This window comes from Vulpes vulpes, chromosome 3, assembly GCF_048418805.1.
Source record: "Vulpes vulpes isolate BD-2025 chromosome 3, VulVul3, whole genome shotgun sequence".
Lineage (NCBI taxonomy): Eukaryota > Metazoa > Chordata > Mammalia > Carnivora > Canidae > Vulpes > Vulpes vulpes.
In genome coordinates, this window is record NC_132782.1 from 144,327,731 (window position 1) to 144,349,990 (window position 22,260).

Sequence of the window (22,260 nt, forward strand, 5' to 3'; positions counted from 1 at the left end):
TAATGTAAAACATGATTGTTATTCTTAACATTCTCTTTATTGATGTGCTCAGTATTAATGATCATTTAGAAAATAGGGGGAGCTATTAGTGCCAGCATTAGGCAAATAGCCTGAAATAAAACAAAAAGACTTTGATATTGGAAAGGAGAGAGGGATGAAGGTTAATGGGTAGAGTTCAAAAATACATTAGCTATTTACACACCTGGGGGATGAGCCTGCCTGATTCACAGTGGTCAGTTTCTGGACTCTTCATGACTAGTACATGTGATGCATGACTGACTAGACCACAGAAAACAGTGTCTATTAAGAAGCAAATGATTAGGTGATGTTTCCAGACCCAGCCAAGAAAATCACAGGGACAGACGTTGAAGAAGTGAAAGATCTCAGCATATGGCTAATGTTAGCCAACTTCCAAACTGTCCTCTTGCTGAACCTTGCTTCTTTACCAACATTTAACATTTAAGTTCCTCATTATTGAGAGTGGGAAGAGTTACCCATGAAATCTGTCATTGATATGCAGGCATAAACCTGACATAGTGCCTACTATGTTCTGAATTCAAAGAAGATAGAGATGAGCTAAATATGCGGTCCAAATCCCTATTTGATCTGCTGCAGAGCAATCAGTTTTCTAAAAAAATTACTGAAGCTAAATATAATATATATTTCTATTTGCATCAAATAAGATAAGATATATCTTAAAAAAGCAAGAACAGTACAGTTTTTCCCCGACCTACCTATTTTAGACAACTTGATTTTATGCTATGCTTAGCAACCAAGGAAGTATTAGAAAGGCGGTTTAGAAATTCTAATAGGAAGAAGTACATTTCCAAATCTTTTAAAAGCATTTCTTGTAGGAAAATGAAATTCAAAGGTATATTAAATGCTAACTGGTATATGAGAATATAAAATAGGCAAGAAATTACCCAACAGTTCCGTTAATACTCCATGCACAGACTTACTGAACGGAAAATAGGCTGATAATTCACCATGAAATGCCATTATTTGAGATTTCCATTTGAAGTTTAGACGGAAATACTTTTTTCCCAAAACTTCAGTGTCATTCTAAAAAAAAACTGATATCATTTTCTTAGGTGTAAGTTATTTTGATTTATGTGGCTCAAAGAAGCTAACACTTCAAAAGAAGACACATGCCTAATACAGTTCTATTTCACACTTATCTACATTGATTGCTAAGTATTCATTCAAACACAAAGACTGTCTCCAAGGAAATTCAGAAAAGACTATTATGCTATTAATGGCTGGAGAAGAGATGGTAATCCACTTTATTCATTGGATATTACTATATCTCTCTGCCTAGCTTATCTTAGAATAACTCTTCTCATTCCCATTGATAATGAAGAAAAATACTTTAAACTCATATTCTCAGACATTTGAGAAACTAAGTAAGAACCAAACAAATTCCAGCCAGAATTTGAGAACATATCTTTAGAGTACTTTGTTCTCAAGATTTTCTTGAACATTCTAAGAACCGCTAAGGAACATCCCTTCATTCTTTTCACAAGCATTTATTAATTATGTTAGTACGTGCCTACAGGTGGTTAAACTAGGTCACTCTTCATTCCTTCTTTTAGAATTTTCTGAATAACAGAGTTCTAAAAATACTGGGAAGTGCATTTACAGGTGTCCAGTTCAACATACATTAATTAAGCATCTACTATGAGCCAACTTCCATACTAAAGAGAGGTAAAATGGATAAGACATGGTCCCTATCCACAAGGATATCCCGACCTAAAGTGGAAGTAGGCACATAAAATGTTATTTCAACACAGTGAAATTGTATGGAAATTCTAGCATATTGGAATACAGTTCCAAAGTGGAAGCCACAGCAGGGTACAACCTCAAGTCCTGGAAACGTGTGGCTCATGTGAATGAATACTCCATGAATACGAGGGATGTTTTCTTTCCCTTGAAACTTTCCAGGGCTCCTACTGGCAAAAGCACTTAGGGAGAGGAAGGAATGAAGAAGTTATGTCCAAGTCTATGGTCTGGTAGGCAAAAATGGATCTATGGAAAACCCTGCTGATATAATAAAATTATTCTTCTATCACTCACTCATTCACTTAGGTGAGTGCTACCAAGCACCAGAAATATAATAGTTGCATGTTGTATTTAAAAAAGTAGCTCATAATCTGGCCTCCAGTTACAAAGCACTCAGGTATACCAATGTGATGAATTCAAGGTTCATTTTATAAGTTGATCACCTGATAGCCATCATCATATCCAGAGTAGCAAATTAGGTTCAGAGACTATCTAATGAAGTAGTCAGCAGAAAATGTGAAATTGGACTTTTTCTGACCATCTCTGTGGGTAACTCCACCCATGCCATGCTCCTTTAAATATAACTCCACTTCTATGAGGAGGGTAAAGGTTTTGTGGTTCTTTCCCGTAAAGATCTAATAAATAGCTTGGTAGATCCAAGGTTCTAGCAAATCTTGAATCGGAATTCAAAGACTTAAAGACTTCAGTCTGTGCACAGATATGGCCCATCCTGGCGGCTTTCCATCGGGGATATAGAGAGAATCACCATTGCTAAGGATCACAGGACCCTGGACTCAGCTCCAAAATCCTTTTCAACATAGTAGACCAGGGAGTAATTACCTTTGAATTTTTTTTTTTTTATAACACAGCCTTTATTTTCGTTTCAAAACAAAATTTCCAAGAAACAAAACAAAATACTTACAATGGCTGGGTACAAATGAAATAAAAATCAGTTTCAAAGAACCAAAAACAGACAACTGCTTAAAGGCAGATCACTTGGTTTACAAAAAAAAAAAAAAAGTTAATGTCAAGAAGGATTAAAATTGAGTTTAACAACATTCTATATAATGCTACATTCCCCAATTAAGAAAGGAGAGTTCACATATACACAATTGAAGTCTTTTTGTCATGATAAAATTTAGTTTCAGTTTCATTCTACAGCCATAACACACACACACACACACACACACACACGCACGCACACACACACAGACTCAACTGGATTTTCAGTGCTAAATAGTGTTGGACAGAAGAGGGATTTTTTAAAATTAAAACCAATGAAGTTACTTCCCAGAATTGCTGACGTCCACTTTTAAAGTTCTACTCAGTGTTTTAAGTGTCAAAGGGGTAATTAGTAAATGGGTAATCTTCCAACGCTGTAGAAGACAATAGCTATTGTAAGATTGGGTCTTTTCAAATTGTGCTGGTGCCACTGAGTTGAAGCCAGACTTTCGAGTCTCCTTTGGCCACAATATCAGCTGCCTTCACCTTGGCCTTTCTGCTTGAACAGGGAGCCAGAGCACTGAAGTATAATCATTCTAATAGGATATTTTTAGATTATTAATTTAGTGCTTTGAAATGTATGACTGATTTGGGCAGAAACAAATCTGAGCTGGAAAACCTTTCCAAATATTTCTCTCCTATGTGTATGTGTATGTATGTGTGTAAGCATTTCTTTCTTTCTATGTTTTCCTATCTATAACTGTGTATATAGTAACATACATATACATAAATGCATAAGCACTGCCTAAAAAACAGTATTTATTAGAATATTTGGTAGCTCAAATAAAACATAGTCGAATGAATTTTTAGTAGGTTCATTATAAATTTTTTTCATTATTAAATTAAAAAAATATATTTTATTTATTCATGAGACACAGAGAGAGAGAGAGGCAGAGACACAGGCAGAGGGAGAAGCAGGCAGAGGGAGAAGCAAGCTCCATGCAGGGAGCCCGACATGGGACTCGATCCTGGGTCTCCAGGATCACGCCCTGGGCTGAAGACGGTGCTAACCCACTGACCCACTCAGGCTGCCCTCACTACTAAATTCTATAGAAAGCAAAGAACCATGGATATGGAAAGGCTCACCAGAGATTTCAAAACATTATCCATTTTATTATTCCCTCATTCATTCAGTAAATACTGAGTGTTTGGGATCCCTGGGTGGCGCAGCGGTTTGGCGCTTGCCTTTGGCCCAGGGCGCGATCCTGGAGACCCGGGATCAAATCCCACGTCGGGCTCCCGGTGCATGGAGCCTGCTTCTCCTTCTGCTTGTGTCTCTGCCTCTCTCTCTCTCTCAATCTCTCTCTCTCTCTCTCTCTCTGTGACTATCATAAATAAATAAAAGTTTGTTTAAAAAAATACTGAGTGTTTAATGTACACAAAAATTATATTAAAGAATTCCTGGGAAACCTGGGTGGCTCAATGGGTTAAGTATCTAACCTCAGCTCAAGTCACGACCTTGGGGTCCTGGGAACAAGCCCCGCAGTGGGCTCCCCACTCAGCAGATAGTCTGCTTCTTTCTCTGCTCCTCCCCCAACTCTCATGCTCTCTCTCTCTCACTCTCTCTCTCTAATAAATAAAATCTTTTTTTTTAAAGAATTCCTAAAAATTTCTAGACAAGAAAAATCAATGGTTGGCTCTAATAATTTGTTCTAACGCTTAACAGTTGGCACTTCTAAGGAGGTTTTCCTCATATATAACTCAAAATTATTATTTTCTTTTTTCTTAAGATTTTATTTATTTATTAGAGAGAGAGACAGAGCAAGAGGGTGAGTGTACCAGTAGGGGGTGGGATACAGAGAGAGGATCAAGCAGGCTCTGTGCTGAGTATAGAGCCCAATGTGGGGTTTGATTTCACAATCCTGAGGTCATGACCTGAGCTGATTCCAAAAGTTGGACACTCAACTGACTGAGCCATCCAGGCGCCCCCAAAATTATGTTCTTAAATACAAATACATTTACTCAGTAGAGAAGAACCAAATAGTATACTATTTATAAAATTCTTAGATGTGCCTATAGAACAGTTATGAAGACAAACAGTGATTTGAAGTAAGCCTATCAGAGCTTGTAAAACTAGATGTGCTTTATCTTAAAAATGAACCATTTGGGAAACAAAATTCATTTTTACATGCTGTCTACTGTTCAAATGCCTTTTGGAGCTAACTACAGAAAGATTTGTTTAAATGGTCCGTCTCAGTTCTTTGGGACTAGATTCATCCATTTTTAGTACTCAGGAAGATAATACAGGGGTGGAAAGAGCACTGGACACAGGAGTATGGGCTGCTTATGCTAGCTCAGGGGTTTGAGTTACTTAATCCTCCTCTCACATTAACTAGATTTGTGAAATCCAGCCAGCCACTTACCTCCCCTGGCTTCCATTTTGAGATCAGTAGCTACCAAACTTTTTTGATTCAAAGATTGTTTTTAAAGGTTTTTCAAAACAAATCCTAAGAAATTTTCCACATAGTAAAAGCTGTACTTTTGCTGTCAGTTGAGTGAGAAAATGCTAATTTTGCCTGGTTTTATTTGTCTCTGTAATGACTCAGCCACCCCCAAAGGCAGGGACCATCAGTTATGATATTTAGGATAAAGTACCCTCCCAAATTTGTGCTTCTATGAATCTATGTCCTCATGAAGGACATTATTTCAAGCATGAATGGGAAGCTATTTTTTGGTCATGACTCATGGCAGAAAAAAAAAGAACTGAGGTCTACACCAGATTAAATACAATAATAGTCAAGGGCTACTTATCACATTAGAACATTAGTCACTACCACTTTTCTGATGCAAACATAAGCACATTACCATGTATCCCATCCTCATATATAGACAAGTACTAATGGCTATGTATTCAAATAATGCTATTTTAAAAGATGCTACCCTTCTAAGGCAATATTTTAATAAGGAATTATCATGGGAAGTGAAATTAAACAATAAGCCAGAGGTGGCTCACCCTATATTTTCCTAATGCATAGAAATTTGTTGCTAATATATAGGACTAAAATTGATTCGAACACTGGCCCTATATTGTGACCCTGCTAGATTTATTAGTTTGGGTAGTCATTTTGTAGAGTCCTCAGGATTTTTTTTTTTTTTTGTAAACAATCATGATATCCACAAGAACAGACAGTATTACTTCTTCCTTGCCATATTTATGCCTTTTTATTTACTTTTATTATCTTAATATGTTATTTAGACCATCCAGTACAGTGTTCAATAGAAGTCATAAGAATAGACACCTTTGCAGTTCCCAATCTTAGGTAGGAAGCACTCAATGATTAATCTTTAAGAATGATATTAGCTATAGGTTTTTCATATCAGATTAAAAGAATTCCCTTTATATTGTCAACTTGCTGAGTTTTTTAAATGAATTGATGTTGACAGTTGTCAAACGCCCTTTTGGCCATTGTTGTTAAAGAACGAACTCCATCACGTTTTAAGCTTTTAGAATTTATTAAGACTTGTGTTATGGCCTAATATATGGTTTATCTTAATTAAATTTCCAAGTGCACTTGAAAACAATGTGTACTGTGCAGTTTTTGGATACTATGTTCTAGATATGCTTATTGTTCCTCAAATCTAGGTCCTTACTGATATTTTGTCTAGTTTTTATATCAAAGACAGGGAAAGGATTGTTAACATTTCCAATTATGAGTATGGATTTGTCTATTTCTCCCTTTATTTCTGTTAATTACATCAATTGTGCATTTTGAAAATTTATTAGGTATATATACACATCCAAAAGTTTTATATCATTCTGATGAGAATTGATTTTTTTTATCACTAGGAAATGTTCTTATTTATTTTTGGTAATATTTGTTGTCTTGAAGTCTATTTTATGTAATAACAATCAAGTAACTTCAGCTTTCTTATGTTCAGTATTTGCATGGTATAGCTTTTTCTGTTCTTTATTTTCAACCTATGTCATTATTTTTAGAAAGCATCTCTCATAAAAATAAAGTATATTTGTTTCTATCCAAATAATGGAAATCCCAGCTGAATCTTTCTGAAAAGGTAGGAATCCTTTTCAGTGTAAATAATTATCCTGTTTATTCATTTTAGAAATCCAGAATCTCTGACATTATTTTCACATAACACAGGGCACCCTTGTGCACATATTTACTCTTCACAGAATATAATGTGCTTATAGTCAGTGAGGCTAAATTGGTAGGATCTGAGAATAGTATCTTGGGCTTCCAAAATATATGACAGCTAGCTTAATTTGAATTTATATTTTTGGTAATTACTTAGGAGACTCAAATTATAACTGTATCTGCATTTTCTCAAGGAACTGGCCTTTCTATTAAAGAGATTAAGAGACTTGGGCCTGGAAATGAAGGAAATACAGTAGTTTATGTTTGAGTGAATCACTGTGCAAAAAAATGCAAAATGTTAACATTGGGAAAGCCTTTTGTCACTCATCCTTATGAAGCATTCCAGGGAAATGAAACCAATGCATGCTGGCAAAAAAGAATGAGGCCATAGTTACTTTACTATATGCACCGCATCACAGGGCTGTAAGAAAGACAAAAGTAGTTTGTAAGACTCTCCACCTCAAAAAAACTTTATATGTGCTGTATATTTTCTTTAGTCCTCTGTAGCTCCAACTTCCACCATTCTCTCCCCAACTCTGTTCCCTGGATGGTTGCTGTTCTGGAACAAGTCAGTGGGGTCCTCTGCCCTCTAACTTTCAGTTGGTTGTGGTCAATGGTGAACATCAGCAGAAGATCAGATGAAGGGAGGAGAGGAAAGTCTGGATATTTACTCCCCTAGCTCTCATCCTGTGGGGGTCATCAGAGACTGGCTACCTCTCTTCAATGAAGGTCAAGGCTCTTAGGAAGGAGCTTTTTTCATGTATCTGTTTCTGTTTTTGGGTTCAAGTAACTGCTCCCCCTTTTTGGAATCTGTAGGCTTAGGGAGGATAACAGATCCCACTTTTACCAGCCTCATGATATTGAACTATCCTTTGTAGTCCCAGGTCCTTTGCACACCATTTCAGTAGTTCCTTTATCAAGCACTCTTCTGGGTAGCCTATCTGAATGTGCCACATCTTTCCTGTTGGAATCTGACCGACGCAGCAATCTGATGAACCATTAACGATTTAAGGTACTATATGATAAGTGCCACATAAATCTTATAGACAGTTACATATTTTGCTGAACAAGCTGAGAGTAAAGAGAAATCTCCAAGGCTTTGGGATCCTCAGGGAAAATGTCCAGAAGAAGGTAGATTTGACGAGCAGTAAAAAATGACTATCATCAAGGAGATACAAATAGCAAGGGAACAGGGACAAAATGTATTCAAGGGATGGTGGTAACACAAACCAAGTCCAGCTCAGATCAGACTGCATGGACATCTGAACAAAGATACAAGAACCTTATGACATTAATATTGAGAAAACATCTTATGTGAAACTGCTCCCATTCTAAGGAATTTCTCTCCCACTCAAGAAAATAAGGGTGAAGACTAGTGAAGATGACATTATTAGGGTAACTGTGGATGTGCGCCAACGTCAGTACTTAATATTAGCCACAGCCTGCTTGCTCCATAACTATGGCAGCATGCTATGGCTGAGAGCCTTGGCTGTGTGTAACTGAACACTAAGTTGAAGTTTTCACTTTAGTATGCTTAAGAATCAGCTTTTAGAGGGTTTTAACTTGTTAAACTGTGCATTCTTTGGTCCTACATAAAAGAAATTTTAATTCAGTAATTCTGTGAAGGGATCTGACCAATCCACATTTTTTTTTTAACAAGGCATGTACCTGATTCTGATAGAAATCTTCTAGGGAGAAACATGCTTGTGGACAATAATTGGCATTAAAAACTTTCAACCCAAAGAAAAAATTAATGACAGTGATCTTTTAGGAAGGTTAATCTGGCCACAGGATACAAGATAGACTGGGTGTGGGGAGAATCAGGACAAGGAAGGTGGAAGAGTATGGATTCTAAAAGTCCAAATAAGTGGACATGAGTACCTGGCATGAAAGGGCTAGGAAGAAAGGAAATGAAGAGAAGAGACAGATATGAACAAAGCGAAGAATGAGCAGGACTCTTATTCCCCTCTCCTATTTTCTATAAAAAACAGAAAGTGGTTGAGGTGATGTATGGGTTTTGAAGCTGGATTAGAAAAGGCAATCACGGGGCACTTGGGTGGCTCAGTGCTTGAGTGTCTGCCTTTGGCTCAGGGTGTGATCCTGGGGTCCTGGGATCAAGTCCCACATCGGGCTCTCTGAGGGGAGCCTGCTTCTCCCTCTGCCTATCTCTCTGCCTCTCTCTGTGTCTCTCATGAATAAGTAAATAAAATCTTAAAAAAGAAAAGAAAAGGCAATTGGGTTTCCTTCTGGATCTCTTGGGTGACATGTCTGTGGAGCTCTGAGCTGCTGGGAAACCCAGTCACCCTGAGACCTCCAGATGGTGACACAAGAAGAGATGCCTGAGGAACTCCAGCTGTTCCTGCCCCAGCTGTTTTTGAGTCTTCCCAAACCAAGCATCGGACAAGTGAGTAAAGAAGTCTACCTCCAACCACTATTTAAATACAATGTCATGAGCGATCTTGAGTCAAAACCAGCCAGCTGAGCAGTTCTTGATTTCCCGATCCATGGAAAGCATATGAAACTAAAAATACTGTTGTTTTAAGCCAATAAGTACATTTTGGATGATTTGTTATATAGCAACAGTATCTAGTTTACAGGGCAAAGTCAAAGATGACTGATTTTATCTTTCTATGAAATTTGGAAATTGTCTTTTCTCTTTATAGAGGGTGGTTATAAAAACCTCAGCAGCCTTCTTATCTTGATGGGTCTCGTAGTCACCGCTCATCAAAATAAAAATAAGTAATCATCTAGTAATATATTCTCCATTTCAAATCTAATTATTAAATAATTAGAAGCAAACTTCTAAGTCATTAGTTCCAGGGGAAAACAACCACATTTCCTTTAATATTTTGCACAAAAATGCTAATGCTTAGAAAAAATTTGTGTAATTAAAATTAAATCGCTCCCCCTTAGGAGCAAATCAAATTTGTCCCCCTTAGGAACAGCAAATCAAATTATGTCTGTCAAATCAATTCACTATGCAAGGAGGATGACAGTCCTCTGAGGATGGGTTTTCTTTTATCTCTAAGTGTTTTGTTTTTTTTAAACCTCTGTTTATCTAGTTGAGAATGTTTCATAGATCCAGTTTCATTCATTCTACCTCAGAACTTAACTATTTTTAGGCTCATTTTAGATGGCAAAGTTGAGGTTAAATTATAGATCCTAGAGGAAATCACCACCAAAAAAGAAAAAAATGCAAATAGTTATATATACCTGCTCCAGCAGGTCTCACTCTCTTTGATCTCACAATGCATGACTTCAAAAGGGCTGTGTGCACTCATGGGCCCTAACCCTCAGAAGCACAAAATTCCCACACTCAAGAAGCCTGAAGCAGGGTACTTGGGTGGTTCAGTGGTTGAGCGTCTGCCTTTGGCTCAGGTCATGATCCTGAGGTCCTGGGATTGAGTCCTGTATCGAGCTCCCTGCATGGAGCCTGCTTCTCCCTCTGCCCAGATCTCTGCCTCTCTCTGTGCCTTTCATGAATACATAAATTCTTAAAAAATTTAAAAAATGTTAAAAGCCTGAAGGAATGCAAATGAGTAAGAGTGGCGTGACTATAGGGATAATCTTGGGTCCATTGCTTTATTTAAAATAAACACTACCGAGCATTGGTGAAAGCTAAGGTGCCTTGGGTTGGGAGAATTTTAAAGTCCCTTTTCCATTACCTCCCCCACCTGACCACTCTACTACAACCTGAGTAAAGATGCTTAGTGCCCACTCTCACTAAGCATCAGTACACCAACCATGATGGTCATGCTTCAAAACCACAAATAACACACCCCAGAAAACAAACCATGGTAGACTGCTGATTTAAACAAGCTTAAATTTGCATTGAGCGATTACTTACTCCCCAGATGACCTCTGAGTGTTACAAATCAAGACATATTTCATCCCCTCAAGGATGATTCTTTTAGTAGGCTGTGGGCACTCAAGCAGGATGGCTCAAGATGATGTACTGAAGTGCAGGAAGAAATACTAGCTCTTCTGTTTAATTTTTTTTTAATTTGACAAGTAGGGAAATAAGCTTCATAAATAGTTAATATTTAGACTGACAGGGTGGCCCTACTATGTCAGGCAGTCATGTCACCTGTAGGATAGGGTGTACATATCTTTGTGATTTTTTTGTGTGTGTGATAAACCAATAATTAAAATCAGACATGGCTGAGACAAGGGAGGACAAGTGGGACTGTACAGTAGGGACTCCGGCACCCGGTAAGGTCCAGGCTGGTGCTGAGACAGTGAGAGACCAGCAGCGGTGGGAGTGGGGGATGGCCGTGAACCAGTCACCACCTACACTGTCTAATGGCAGCAGCGCTACTCGGGTGTATCTGCGTGAACTGGGAGCTGCTAAATCACTACTGTTGGAAAACAAGGCAGAAATTTGCTTTTTTCACATGAAATCTCCTAATTTTAGAATTTAGTACATTAAAAAAAATTGTCTGGGGATGCCTGGGTGGCTTAGCAGTTGAGCGTCTGTGTTCAGCTGAGGGCGTGATCCCGGGGTTCTGGGATCGAGTCCCACATCGGGCTCCCTGCATGGAACTTGCTTCTCCCTCTGCCTGTGTCTCTGCCTCTCTCTCTGCGTCTCTCATGAATAAATAAATAAAATTTAAAAAAAAAATTGTCTGATGCCCACAGTCAGTTTGGGTTTGTGACCTCAAGGTTACAGAGAGCTCGTGATCTGGAATATCTGTATTCCTCCTTGGGAATCCTAGCTCTGTCTGCCTGCTGGTGGCCTTAGGCAAGTTACTTAACTTGTCAGAGCTTCAGTTTCCTAATGTGTAAAGTGGAAATAACAGCAGCTAAGGTTGGGGAATAAAGGGATAACACTATAAAAATAAATTATAAAGTATGTATATTCAAGTACACATTTCTAGGAACAATATACTTTGCTTGCACCGAAAGCAAAATAAAAAATATAGGAACAATGGAAAAATCAGGCTGACTGAACACCAAATGGTATCAATAAATACAATAGAAAGCAAATGTCTCGATCTTTGGGACATTTGGGTCACAGAAGCATATATACGTGCTCCTGTGCATATATTCTTGGAAGAAAACCAACTAGCACTTTCATCGAAGAAATTCTGCACAGCTGCATGGGTCCCCAACAAATCACTCCCCACGTGGGGAGTGAAAATCACATGGATGTGGATGCAGAAGCCTAGCTAGGAAAGGAAAGGAAGACCGTCTGTGGGACCACTCCCACGGAAGGAGAAAGGGAAGTGGGTCAAACCAGAAGAGGGTACACAGAATGGGGGTGGGGGAAATGTTGATTTTGCTGAAACACATGAAGTCAAGATGTGTGCTGAGAACACCACTGCTAATCGGTGCACTTCCCAGTGCTTCTGCCCCACAGTGTGAACGTCCCAGGACTCTAGCTGACAGCTAGCTTACCAAAGTGGTTCTAGCCATTTTTAGCAGAAGAAAAATTTCTTTCAACAGAGTTTTACCTGGAACCTCAGAACAGGAAATAAAAGCAGAGCTGTTCTGGGCTGCCTTAACCCCTCAAGGTGGCCTCTGAGGGCTCTATCAATCAATTTGAGGGTCCTTTTACCTTCAGAGCTTCTGGCAAACAGGAAAAGAGAGCTAGTGAGGGCCCTTCCGCTCCACACATCTATGGAGTATTTATCCTCAACCTTTTGTTAAGTGGTCACTATGAGCCACGCATGGTGCTGAGAACTATAGGTACATAACCATATTTAATCTTCACAGTGATTCCGCGTGGTCTTATTATCCTCATTCTTCAAAGGAAAACACTGAGGCCTCAAGAGGGTTGGTAAATCAGCCAAAAGCACATAATAAGTGAGAGTCAAAACCCACTGTGGTGTGTTGACATTATAACCAACTCCACTGATTTAGATGAGGATCTGAGAGAGTGAATTCAAGATCCCTTTTGAAGCAGTCACTTTTAAGTCTTTCCCTTTTCTGGGTATTCATGATGCTAATATTTGTTTTCCACTTCAAATCAACAAATTCTTACTAGCACCCAATATAGTAAAGAATGCTGTGAAGGTGGCAGGGCAGGTGTGGGGGTCATGAGAGTCGGGGTGGTGGGAAAGTAACAAGAATGGAAGTACGGTTACAGCATGAGCCAGACAGCTCTGCCCTAAGGACAGAACAGAAGCCTCTAGAGGGGGAAACAGGTGGACACACTTACTAACACAAGTAAAAATTCCACAAAGATCACTTGAGAATTAGTTAGAAAAAAGTAGCTTATTTGTAATAGCAGCAACCCAGGATCAAAACCAACAAAAGTGTACAAGACTTTTTCATGGAAAACTATAAAACTTGACTTACTGAAGAAAATAAACCAGGACCTGAGTAAATGAAATGATAGGGCAATGTTCATGGATGGTAAGATGTAAGTTCTCTGAAGATTAATCTATATATAATATGATCTATATTGAAATTTAAATAAAATCTCAACAGTTTTTTTTATGTGTCTGACAAACTGATTCTAAAATTCATAAAGAAGAGTAAATATGTAGGCATAGCCAATTTAGAAAAGAAGAAGGAGAAGAGATTGTTTTTCAGGCATCAGGATAGAACTTAGAGTTCTTTGACTGGAACCATGATATTGATGCAGAAAAATATAAACAGACAAAGCAGACTCATGTCTATTTAGGAATAAGGCATTTCAATGAGGAACATATGTACTAGGCAACAAATAATCTTTGGACCACTGGATACATTTTTCATTTCCACTTAAAACATACCATAAAATTTCTATCACTATCTTACAGTATGCACAACAATTAATGCAGACAGAAAAAATAACTGAACCCTCAAAATAAAATTAAAAATACATGGAAAAATATAGAATATTTTCATGAGACTGCAGGGAATATTTTCTTTAGATCTAAGTAAAAGTAAGTAAAAGATCTAAAAGTAAAAAAAAAAAACTGATAATTTACCATGTTAAAATTTAAAACTTCTGTAAGACAAAAGATAGGACATGATTCTGTATATTTCTGTCTTAATTTAGAAAAATATAAATGGAAATAAATATAATCAAAATACATAACAAAAAATTAATACCTAGAATGTCCAAATCAATAATAAAACTCAATCCACTAGAAAAAAAGGTGCCAAGGTTATATTTGGCAATTCTCAAAAAAGAAGATACAAATAGCCAATAAACACATTTAAGAAACATTTCAGTTTACTAGGGATTTAGAGAATATAAAATAAAATTGCAATGCCAAAACATTTCTAATTCATCAGATAACTTAAAATAAAAAGATTTGAAATCGATTTAGTAGTATTAGTAGAAGTATTGGTGAGGTGTGGAGAAATGGGAAAAAAGTAATCATGAGGGATCCCTGGGTGGCGCAGCAGCTTCGCGCCTGCCTTTGGCCCAGGGCGCGATCCTGGAGACCCGGGATCAAATCCCACATCGGGCTCCCGGTGCATGGAGCCTGCTTCTCCCTCTGCCTATGTCTCTGCCTCTCTCTCTCTGTGACTATCATAAATAAATAAAAAAATTTTTAAAAAAAGTAATCATGAATTTATGGGACCACTTTTTAATATTATATTTTTAAAAATCTAAAATATAGACTTAAAACCACACACACACAACACACACACACACACACACACACACACACACACTCCTTGCATGTTAGAAAATTCATTTCTAGAAATATTCCTGAGAGATCTTCTTGACATATGCAACTGGAGATGTGTTCAAGGATGTTAGTCATAGTATTGTTAGTTAAAACAGAAATTTTAAAACAACTTGATCTCCTGCTAATATGTTATATTTATAGAATGTAACATTATGAAGCAGTTATAAGAATGAGTTAAGTTTATTTGTATGAACACAGATAGAGCTCAAAAACAGAATGCACAGTGAAAAAAAGACAACTTAAGGGATGATATAAATAGCACTGAGGAAATAGCAGGAGCAGGTCACTGTGAGAAATAGGAAGTAGTCCAGCATGTAGAATGCAGAGGTAGATACACAAAATTGGAAAATTAGCTGGAGCCTGATAGTTGAATATACTGTTAATTACTGTCAGATTTTTTATTTAAATAGATTTTGTGTAGACTTTCCTTCTCCATTTTCAAAAATAGCACCTTTGAGTTCTTACTGGTTTCAACTTTACTGTTTGCGATAAATCCTCAGTACAGAAATCTAGTACAGAGGTCATCCCATGACCTATGAAATTCTACAACCTTTAAAAAACACTTTGCTTAGGTTTTCACCTTTGACTCTGGGCTATCTAGCAAAATCTTGGCTATGTAGTACATCTGCTTGGAGGTGAAAAGATCTTAGACTTCCCAGTTTTACCCATCTTGATTCCTGCGCCCTCACTAATCTGTTATTTTTCAACAATCAGGTGGAAGGTGAGAAGAAATTTTTTGGATGGTAAGGAACTACTGCCTAAGGAGGAGACCCCGGCAATGGCAGGCGGAGGGCTGGGAGAGCTCAGCTGTTAGGCTGAGAAGTAAGGGTGGGAACGAAAGCATGCTGCTCCTGGTGGAAAGTGCTGGTTGTCTCTCAAAATCTGTTTTCCCAACTTCAATAGTAACAGTTCTGTAGCCAGGTCCATGCCTGAACACGTGACTCCATTGTCCAATGGCCCTTGAAGTTAGGATGTAGCTAGGGGACTTCAGTTCTCATCAAGGGACTGTGAAGACTAATGTGTGCACCTTGGGGTCTGCGACTAAAGGTGAGCATGTGCCTTCTGCACTTTTGTCCCTTTCCAACCAGCTGGAAGCTGGCCACAGGGCACGGCATGGCTGACCTCGCTTTCACTGTGCAAATGTCAAACATGTCCCAGGGCTTGGTTCTCCAACTGTGCTCTTGAGACCCCTGGAGATTGCGGAGACCCTTTCAGGGGGGCTGCAGCTCAAAACTATTTTTATACTAACAGATTGCATGCCTTATTCACTCATCCTCTCACAAGCGCACGATGGAGTTTTCTAGTGGCTACATGAAGTGTGATCTCACAGCAGCTGGAATGCAAGAGCAGACATAAGAATCCAGCTGTTCTTTTACTAAGTTAGAAATTAAAGGGCTTTGCAAAATGTAATGTTTCTCTTACCACTATTTCTGTTGTTGTTGTTCTGGAAAATATGGTTACTTTTCACAAAACTGTGTTATGTTAACCTGCATGGATTGATTGTTATTTTATTTTATTATTTTATTTTATTTTTATATTTTATTTTTGATTGTTATTTTAAAATGATTTAATAAGTATTTTTATATTTCTGTTTCAATTTCTCATACAATGAGTATCAATAGATATAGCCCATGTAATAAAAGGTTTTTGAGGTCTTTAATAATGTTTAAAAGTGTAAAAGGGTCTTGGGATCAAAAAAACTTGAGAACCATTGCCCTAGGAGCTAGAGGAACAATGACCTGTATCTCTGAAGGATGGTGAGGGATGAAGGTTCTCTGCTCTCATTCACCGTGCAGCTGTTACATACGAGAGAAATAACCTGTGTTATGTCACAGCATCCTGGATTTACTCTAAATAATACAGACAATAGTCATATAAGTGGGGCACTACTATATCAAACAGTAAAGTGTGTGGCATTGGTTTGCTTGGGCAGTAAGAGCAAGAAATTTTAGGCTGAAAAATTAATGACACTTGATATACCATTGCAAAATATTTGGTACAGCTATTACCTGTGATAACTTGGAATGTAGACCGTGTTCCCATGGGGCCCACAGGTAGAGAAGACATGACCGGAAAGGGCTAGAGTGATCACATATGTTGTTCTCTATTGCCTTTAGTAACATACAAAAAGGAATAGATAAACCTTTGGAAGAATTGGCCAAATTTCAAACAGATAAAAGGAAAAGAAGTGTCCAGTAACTTAAGACTTATCCAGCAGAAAAATCAATTGCCTCTATATCTCCAAAGAGCAGAAGGCAAGGCTATTGTTGCTCCAAGGACTCCTGTTAACACCCTCCCCAGCTTTAAAAAAAAAAAAAAAAAGGGACTTGGCCCTGAGGCAAAACCCAGATTAAGGATGTTACCTACTGTCTTCTATGGCTTCAAGGTAACTACCATCAAAATGAGAAAACAAAGAAACAAAGCGGCTTAATAACTATATTTAGAAAAGAACTTTGGGTGTAGTTACCGGCACATGGAACTAACTGGAAGCAAAGAGAGCAGATGCTTACCAAATTTTTGTGGAAGTAGTACCAAAGTAACCATAAACCCAGCCAGAAAAAGCTTGTTTTTGTTTTTGTTTTCAAATTAAGAATAGCTCCCAAAGAAGGCATAGTCTCCAACACAACACTTCGATGTGGTCATGCAGGATAATGGACAAGAAGAACTTTTCAGAAGGCCAAGGGCTTCAGAAGACAATAAAGAACCAGGAGTTGAACGGACTGACCCAGGAAATCACTCTACTGCTGGGAAAAGGATTTGTTATTTGCTATGGTTCAGTGACCACCACATACATTGCCCAAATTCCCATTTTTGAATAAGAGCCTTTATTTCCCTTGTCTGGGTCTTGTTCCTCCACTACGTATTGGTGGCAGGGAGGGAAGACAACCTGATGTTCAGTTTGTAGGTGGCTGAAGAGTCTTATCTGGATTTAATTATACATCAAGTAGAGACTCTTGACTTTTGATCTAGATGACTGGACTCCAGTTGTTTTCCTTGGGGAGTGAATGAGTACATTCTCTGTGAGGGAAGAAGGGAGCATGCCGACATTTGGATGGCCAGGGAGGCAAACTAGGGTAGAAACTGCGAGTTAGTTCTCTGATGCTTCCATAGTAACAGGACTGTAGGCAGGCACGTGGCCACCTCGCTGGATTATACTTCCCAGCCTGCCTCACAATTATGACATGACTAAAATCCTTAACAATGCCATGTGAGCAGAAATGACAGCTGCCACTATCCAGATCTGGGACGTCAGACCTTCAGATGTTCATGTTCTGTTTCCCTTACGTGCCACCTGGAAACATACGTGTTGGCAGCTCTGCTTCAACCATACAGATGATGAGAGTGTCCCAGGAAATGGCAAAACAACAATCTGGAAAAAATCAGGGCCCCTAAATGACCTCAGGGAGAAAAGCTGTCTCATCAGTCAGGACCCGTCACATTGATCCTATCACATTGATCCTATTCCCTAATAGAAAAAAAAAATACTTCATTGTCCTATAAGACACTTGACTGTTAGGTCTTTTTGTTACAATGACAAGACCATCACTAGTACATGGCCAATAGCAGAAATCCATCTCTTCTTACACCCTGGACCTGAGTGGAAGTCCTGGGGAAAATTTCTGCATGCATGTATATATGTGTCCACAGGACACACAAAAAGACTGGTTAAAGAAAAAACCTTGAGGAGTTGTGGTACAGTGAAAAAATATATTTAGTCATTGTCTCTGACTCCTGGCGCACAGCTCCTAAAACCTTCAGAATTTCCTGAGTCACAGGAGTGTCTTTTGTTGTTCATAATGAACACCTTCTGACCATACCTGAGTCTAAGCTAATGAAATCACTCATGCAGGGCCCCAAATAGTGTCAGGATGGGAGTTTGTATTTGCTCTTTCAGAGAGAGATTAGAAGGTGGGAAATTTTGGCCCCACCCCCTGGTCTGCAGGAAGCCGGTTACAGATTGAGTTAGAAATCTCAGCAGTGAAGTTTGGGGAGCTTTTGGGTTGTTGAACATGCCGAAGTGCTGGGAGGGTGGTGCACCCAGAGAGAACATGGAACTTCTGTATCCCCAACCCCACACCATGCCCCATGCATCTCCTCTATTTGGCAGTCCCTGAGTAGCACCTTTGTAATAATCCCCTAAATGTAAATAAAGCATTTTCCTGAGTTCTGTGGGTCATTCTAGCAAATTATCAAAACTGATAACGGTGTCTTGGGAACCCCAGAATTTATGGGTGATTGGACAGAAGCATAAGGGGCCCCTGGAACTTGTGACTGACCGCTCAAGTGGGGACGGTCTTGTGGGACTGAGCCCTTAACCTGTAGGGTCCATACTAACTTTGCTATTCAGTGTCAGAGTTGAATTCAATGATCAGATTTCTTGTTTGCATTGAGGATCAGAGAACTGGAATGGAAAACCCTCATGCATCTGGTGTCAGAAATGGTACCAGAAAAATAGATACATGAGAGCATAAGCCTACCTAGGGTCTGGAGTTATCAGGGCTGACCTTACCACTTTGCTTTAAATAGACACTTCAGCTGTGCCTCTGCACCCTCTGACCTCCGGTGGCTCGGCAATGGTGACATCAACCTCAGCACAACTGTTCTGCTCGAAGTGGCCAAGAATCTCTAAGCTGTTACAATACCAACCTAAGATGTTAAACCAGGACTTTTCTAGCCTCAGACAAATGGCTAAAAACAGAAAATGCAAATAACTGCATAATCTACACAGAGATACCAGAGCATCATATACAGAACTTGCTAACAGGTGTCCCCAGCTGGTATTATGACCCTTGGCCCATCACCCATGTCCAGGTTATATAAGAGAAGGTGGAGATGGGTCAGGAATCCAGAGAGTTGCCAGAGAGTTATACGTTTCCCGCCCCACCGTAAGCCACCTGAGAAGAATTTCAGGAGTCTGAGACATCACTTCGGGTTTCTGCGGCTGAACCAGGTCCAAGCAGACTATATGTGAAACTGAATGAGAAACTGAAGTTTTTATATTATATTGGACTTTTTTTAATTAAAAAAAATTTCCCCCAGCTTTATTGAGATACAATTGTGGACTAAGCTTTTAATACTGGGAAGTGAGACTATCTGTTAATATTTTAAAGATTTATTTATTTCTTATTTTGGAGGGGGGGGAAGTGGGAGAGGGAGAGAGAAAGAATCTCAAGCAGACTCCCCGCTGAGCGCCGAGCCTGACACGGGGCTCCATCCCACGACCCTGAGATCATGACCTGAGCTCAGGTCAAGAGCCAGATGCCTAAGTGACCGAGACACTGGACGCCCCTAGCTGTTGATATTTTAAAGTGACCAGGAAATCCATGAGATCTGCCTGAGTTATTATTCAGGGGAGAAGAGGGAGACTCACAGCACTTTGGAAAGGCAACAGAGAAAAAAATCAAGAAGCTCATGCAGCGTGCGCCCACCAAATGCATGTCACTCAGTACACAGTGTGGACTGGGTTTGAGTGGGAATGCCTGCGCTGGCTATCAGGCTTCCGCCAATAGCCAAGAATCACGTGGCTCGGCTGCCATAGCACCCATTTTCAATAGCGACACAGATGACACAATAGCAACAACAAAAAATTGATTTTTCTAGTTTTTCTCTCATCAAGGCCGGAGCAATTAGAACCAAGCCCTCGAGCTGAGAAAGCACCGGAGGTTCTGGATTACTGTGGGAGAGGAAGACCTGAGGGGAGGAGACAGACACCCCAGCACAACAGGTGCACCCAGAGACTCAATCTGAACAAAGAGAGGCTTTCAGAAGCTGTCTTCTGGCCTTGAACCGCCTAACTCCAGACTTCCTTTACACGACACATAAATTTACCTCTTATTTGACTTTGTTCTCTCTGATATAATATCTGTAATATGCTAAAAGCTTATTTAAATTAGAAAAAGATAAACAGGTCCATAGAAATAGAAGCAAAGGAAAGCAGGTAATTCACATAAGAAATACAAATAGCAAAGTATCTGAAAGCATATCTAACTTAGTTTCTTGTTAAATGCACATTTAAGAGATGAAATACTGTTTTTTACTGCTCAGGTTGGCAAAAATCTTAAATATGAATTATATCCATTTGGAAAGAATCTGGATAAATACACTCTCATTTAGTATTGATGGGACTATAACTTGGACGAGTCTTTCTGGGGGACCATTTGGAAATAGCTATGAAAATTAAAAAGGCACTTGCATATAAGCATGCACATGTGTGCATGCGTGGCTGTGTGTGTGTTCAATGTATAGAAAATGGCCCAGAAGAAGGATGTATAACAAGCTTAACAGTGTTTCTGTTTCTCAGAAGAAGAGGGCAGTGGAATGGAATAAGGGTATTTGCAGACTTTCATTTTTTACATTGGACTTAAAATTTTTATGACCACATTGCTGTTTTTGTAATTAAAATTTTTACAGGAAAAACCACTCACCCTGATTTTCAAAGATTAAATAGATATACAAAATATTTTAATTGATTCATTTTCCCTTAAAAATAAATGTATTAGGTGCTGAGCATGCAGAGTCTACTGAAATTTGAGTGAAGTTTGGCAACCTGAACTCTACTTTGTTATAGGGTTTAGTATTTTATACCCCAATTAAGGGGGCTTCCTAATTTGGTTACAATATAAGTGCAGGGTGATGTTTTATATGGCTGGGCAGTATAGAACAGGCTTGTTTTAAGTAATTAAAGATGAAAAACATAATCTTAAAGTGTTTTGAAATAAAATTTAGAGAGGTTTGCCTTTTTAAATAAAAATAACAAATTCTCTTATTAGTCCTTTTTTTTTCTATTTTGACAGAGACATTCTCCAATTTTTAGGCACACAGGCCAAGGAAATGACCTTTTGACAACCCATACTGATGTACTTTCCTGCTTTCAGACCAGAATTTTTTCAGAATAACAGTAAGTCTTGCAAGAAACCTTTTTTTTTTTTTTTTAATCTCAAAGTTTTAAGCAAAAATAGGTCATTTAAAATATAGAGACATTCTTACTTGGTCCTCAAAAGATAGAGCCTGGGCAACATCTCTTGGGAAGCCATCAATAACAATGCCCTCTTCATCAGGTATTTGCATCAATTTCTGTTTTATCTCTGTAATTGTTGTTTCCTTTTGTAAAGAAAAAAAGAAAGTCGAGAAACCACAGTTAAACTGACACTCACAACTGGCATAAGAATCTTTACAGACTAGAAGCAAATAACACAGCAGTACCTGTGGGGCCAATTCTCCAGTTGTAATTATTTTGGCAATAAGACTCCATTTCCTATTGCTGCTGGTACTGTGGATCTTCTTCCTTAATAATTCTCCCACCGAAATGTATTGGAATCCATAACGTTCTGCAATTTTCAAACTTTGAGTACCCTTTCCACTTCCTGGACCACCTGTCATTTAAAACAGGCAAAATTGTGACCTTCCGATAACAATAAGAAACCCCTTTTTACACAGCTACTACCTCTATCTTGAGATGCAGTCTAGATTGCCACTGTCAGGGAAGCCAACTTTACACCTGTGCCATTCTCGGCTCTACCTCTGAATGCAGAGCAAGTACAGACTTAGCCAAGGAAAGGATAGAATTATGATCAATTTTATTAGATGAAAGAGACATTTTTTCCTTTACCTATTTTAGTAAATAACTAATTTAGAAAATTGGAAAAAAAAAGAAAATTGGACAAAGCAGTTGAAAGAAACTGTCTTGTTCTTCTGTGTAAAACCTAATTGCTTTTTCCCCGTGATCAAAGAAAAATCTATGGGACACAAGAGAC

The 22,260-nt window shown here is 38.7% G+C and overlaps 1 protein-coding gene across 2 annotated transcripts in view; it reads right to left on the minus strand.

Moving 5' to 3' along the window:
• The window catches only part of AK5 (adenylate kinase 5), a 235,854-nt gene that overhangs the window by 198,527 nt on the left and 15,067 nt on the right, over positions 1-22,260 (minus strand). For both annotated transcript variants that reach the window (XM_072754843.1, XM_072754844.1), the window contains exons 4-5: positions 21,710-21,879; positions 21,494-21,607 (exon numbers count right to left, since the gene is read on the minus strand). In XM_072754843.1, the coding sequence (XP_072610944.1) occupies positions 21,494-21,607; positions 21,710-21,879 (284 nt within the window). The remainder of the gene's footprint in view (positions 1-21,493; positions 21,608-21,709; positions 21,880-22,260) is intronic.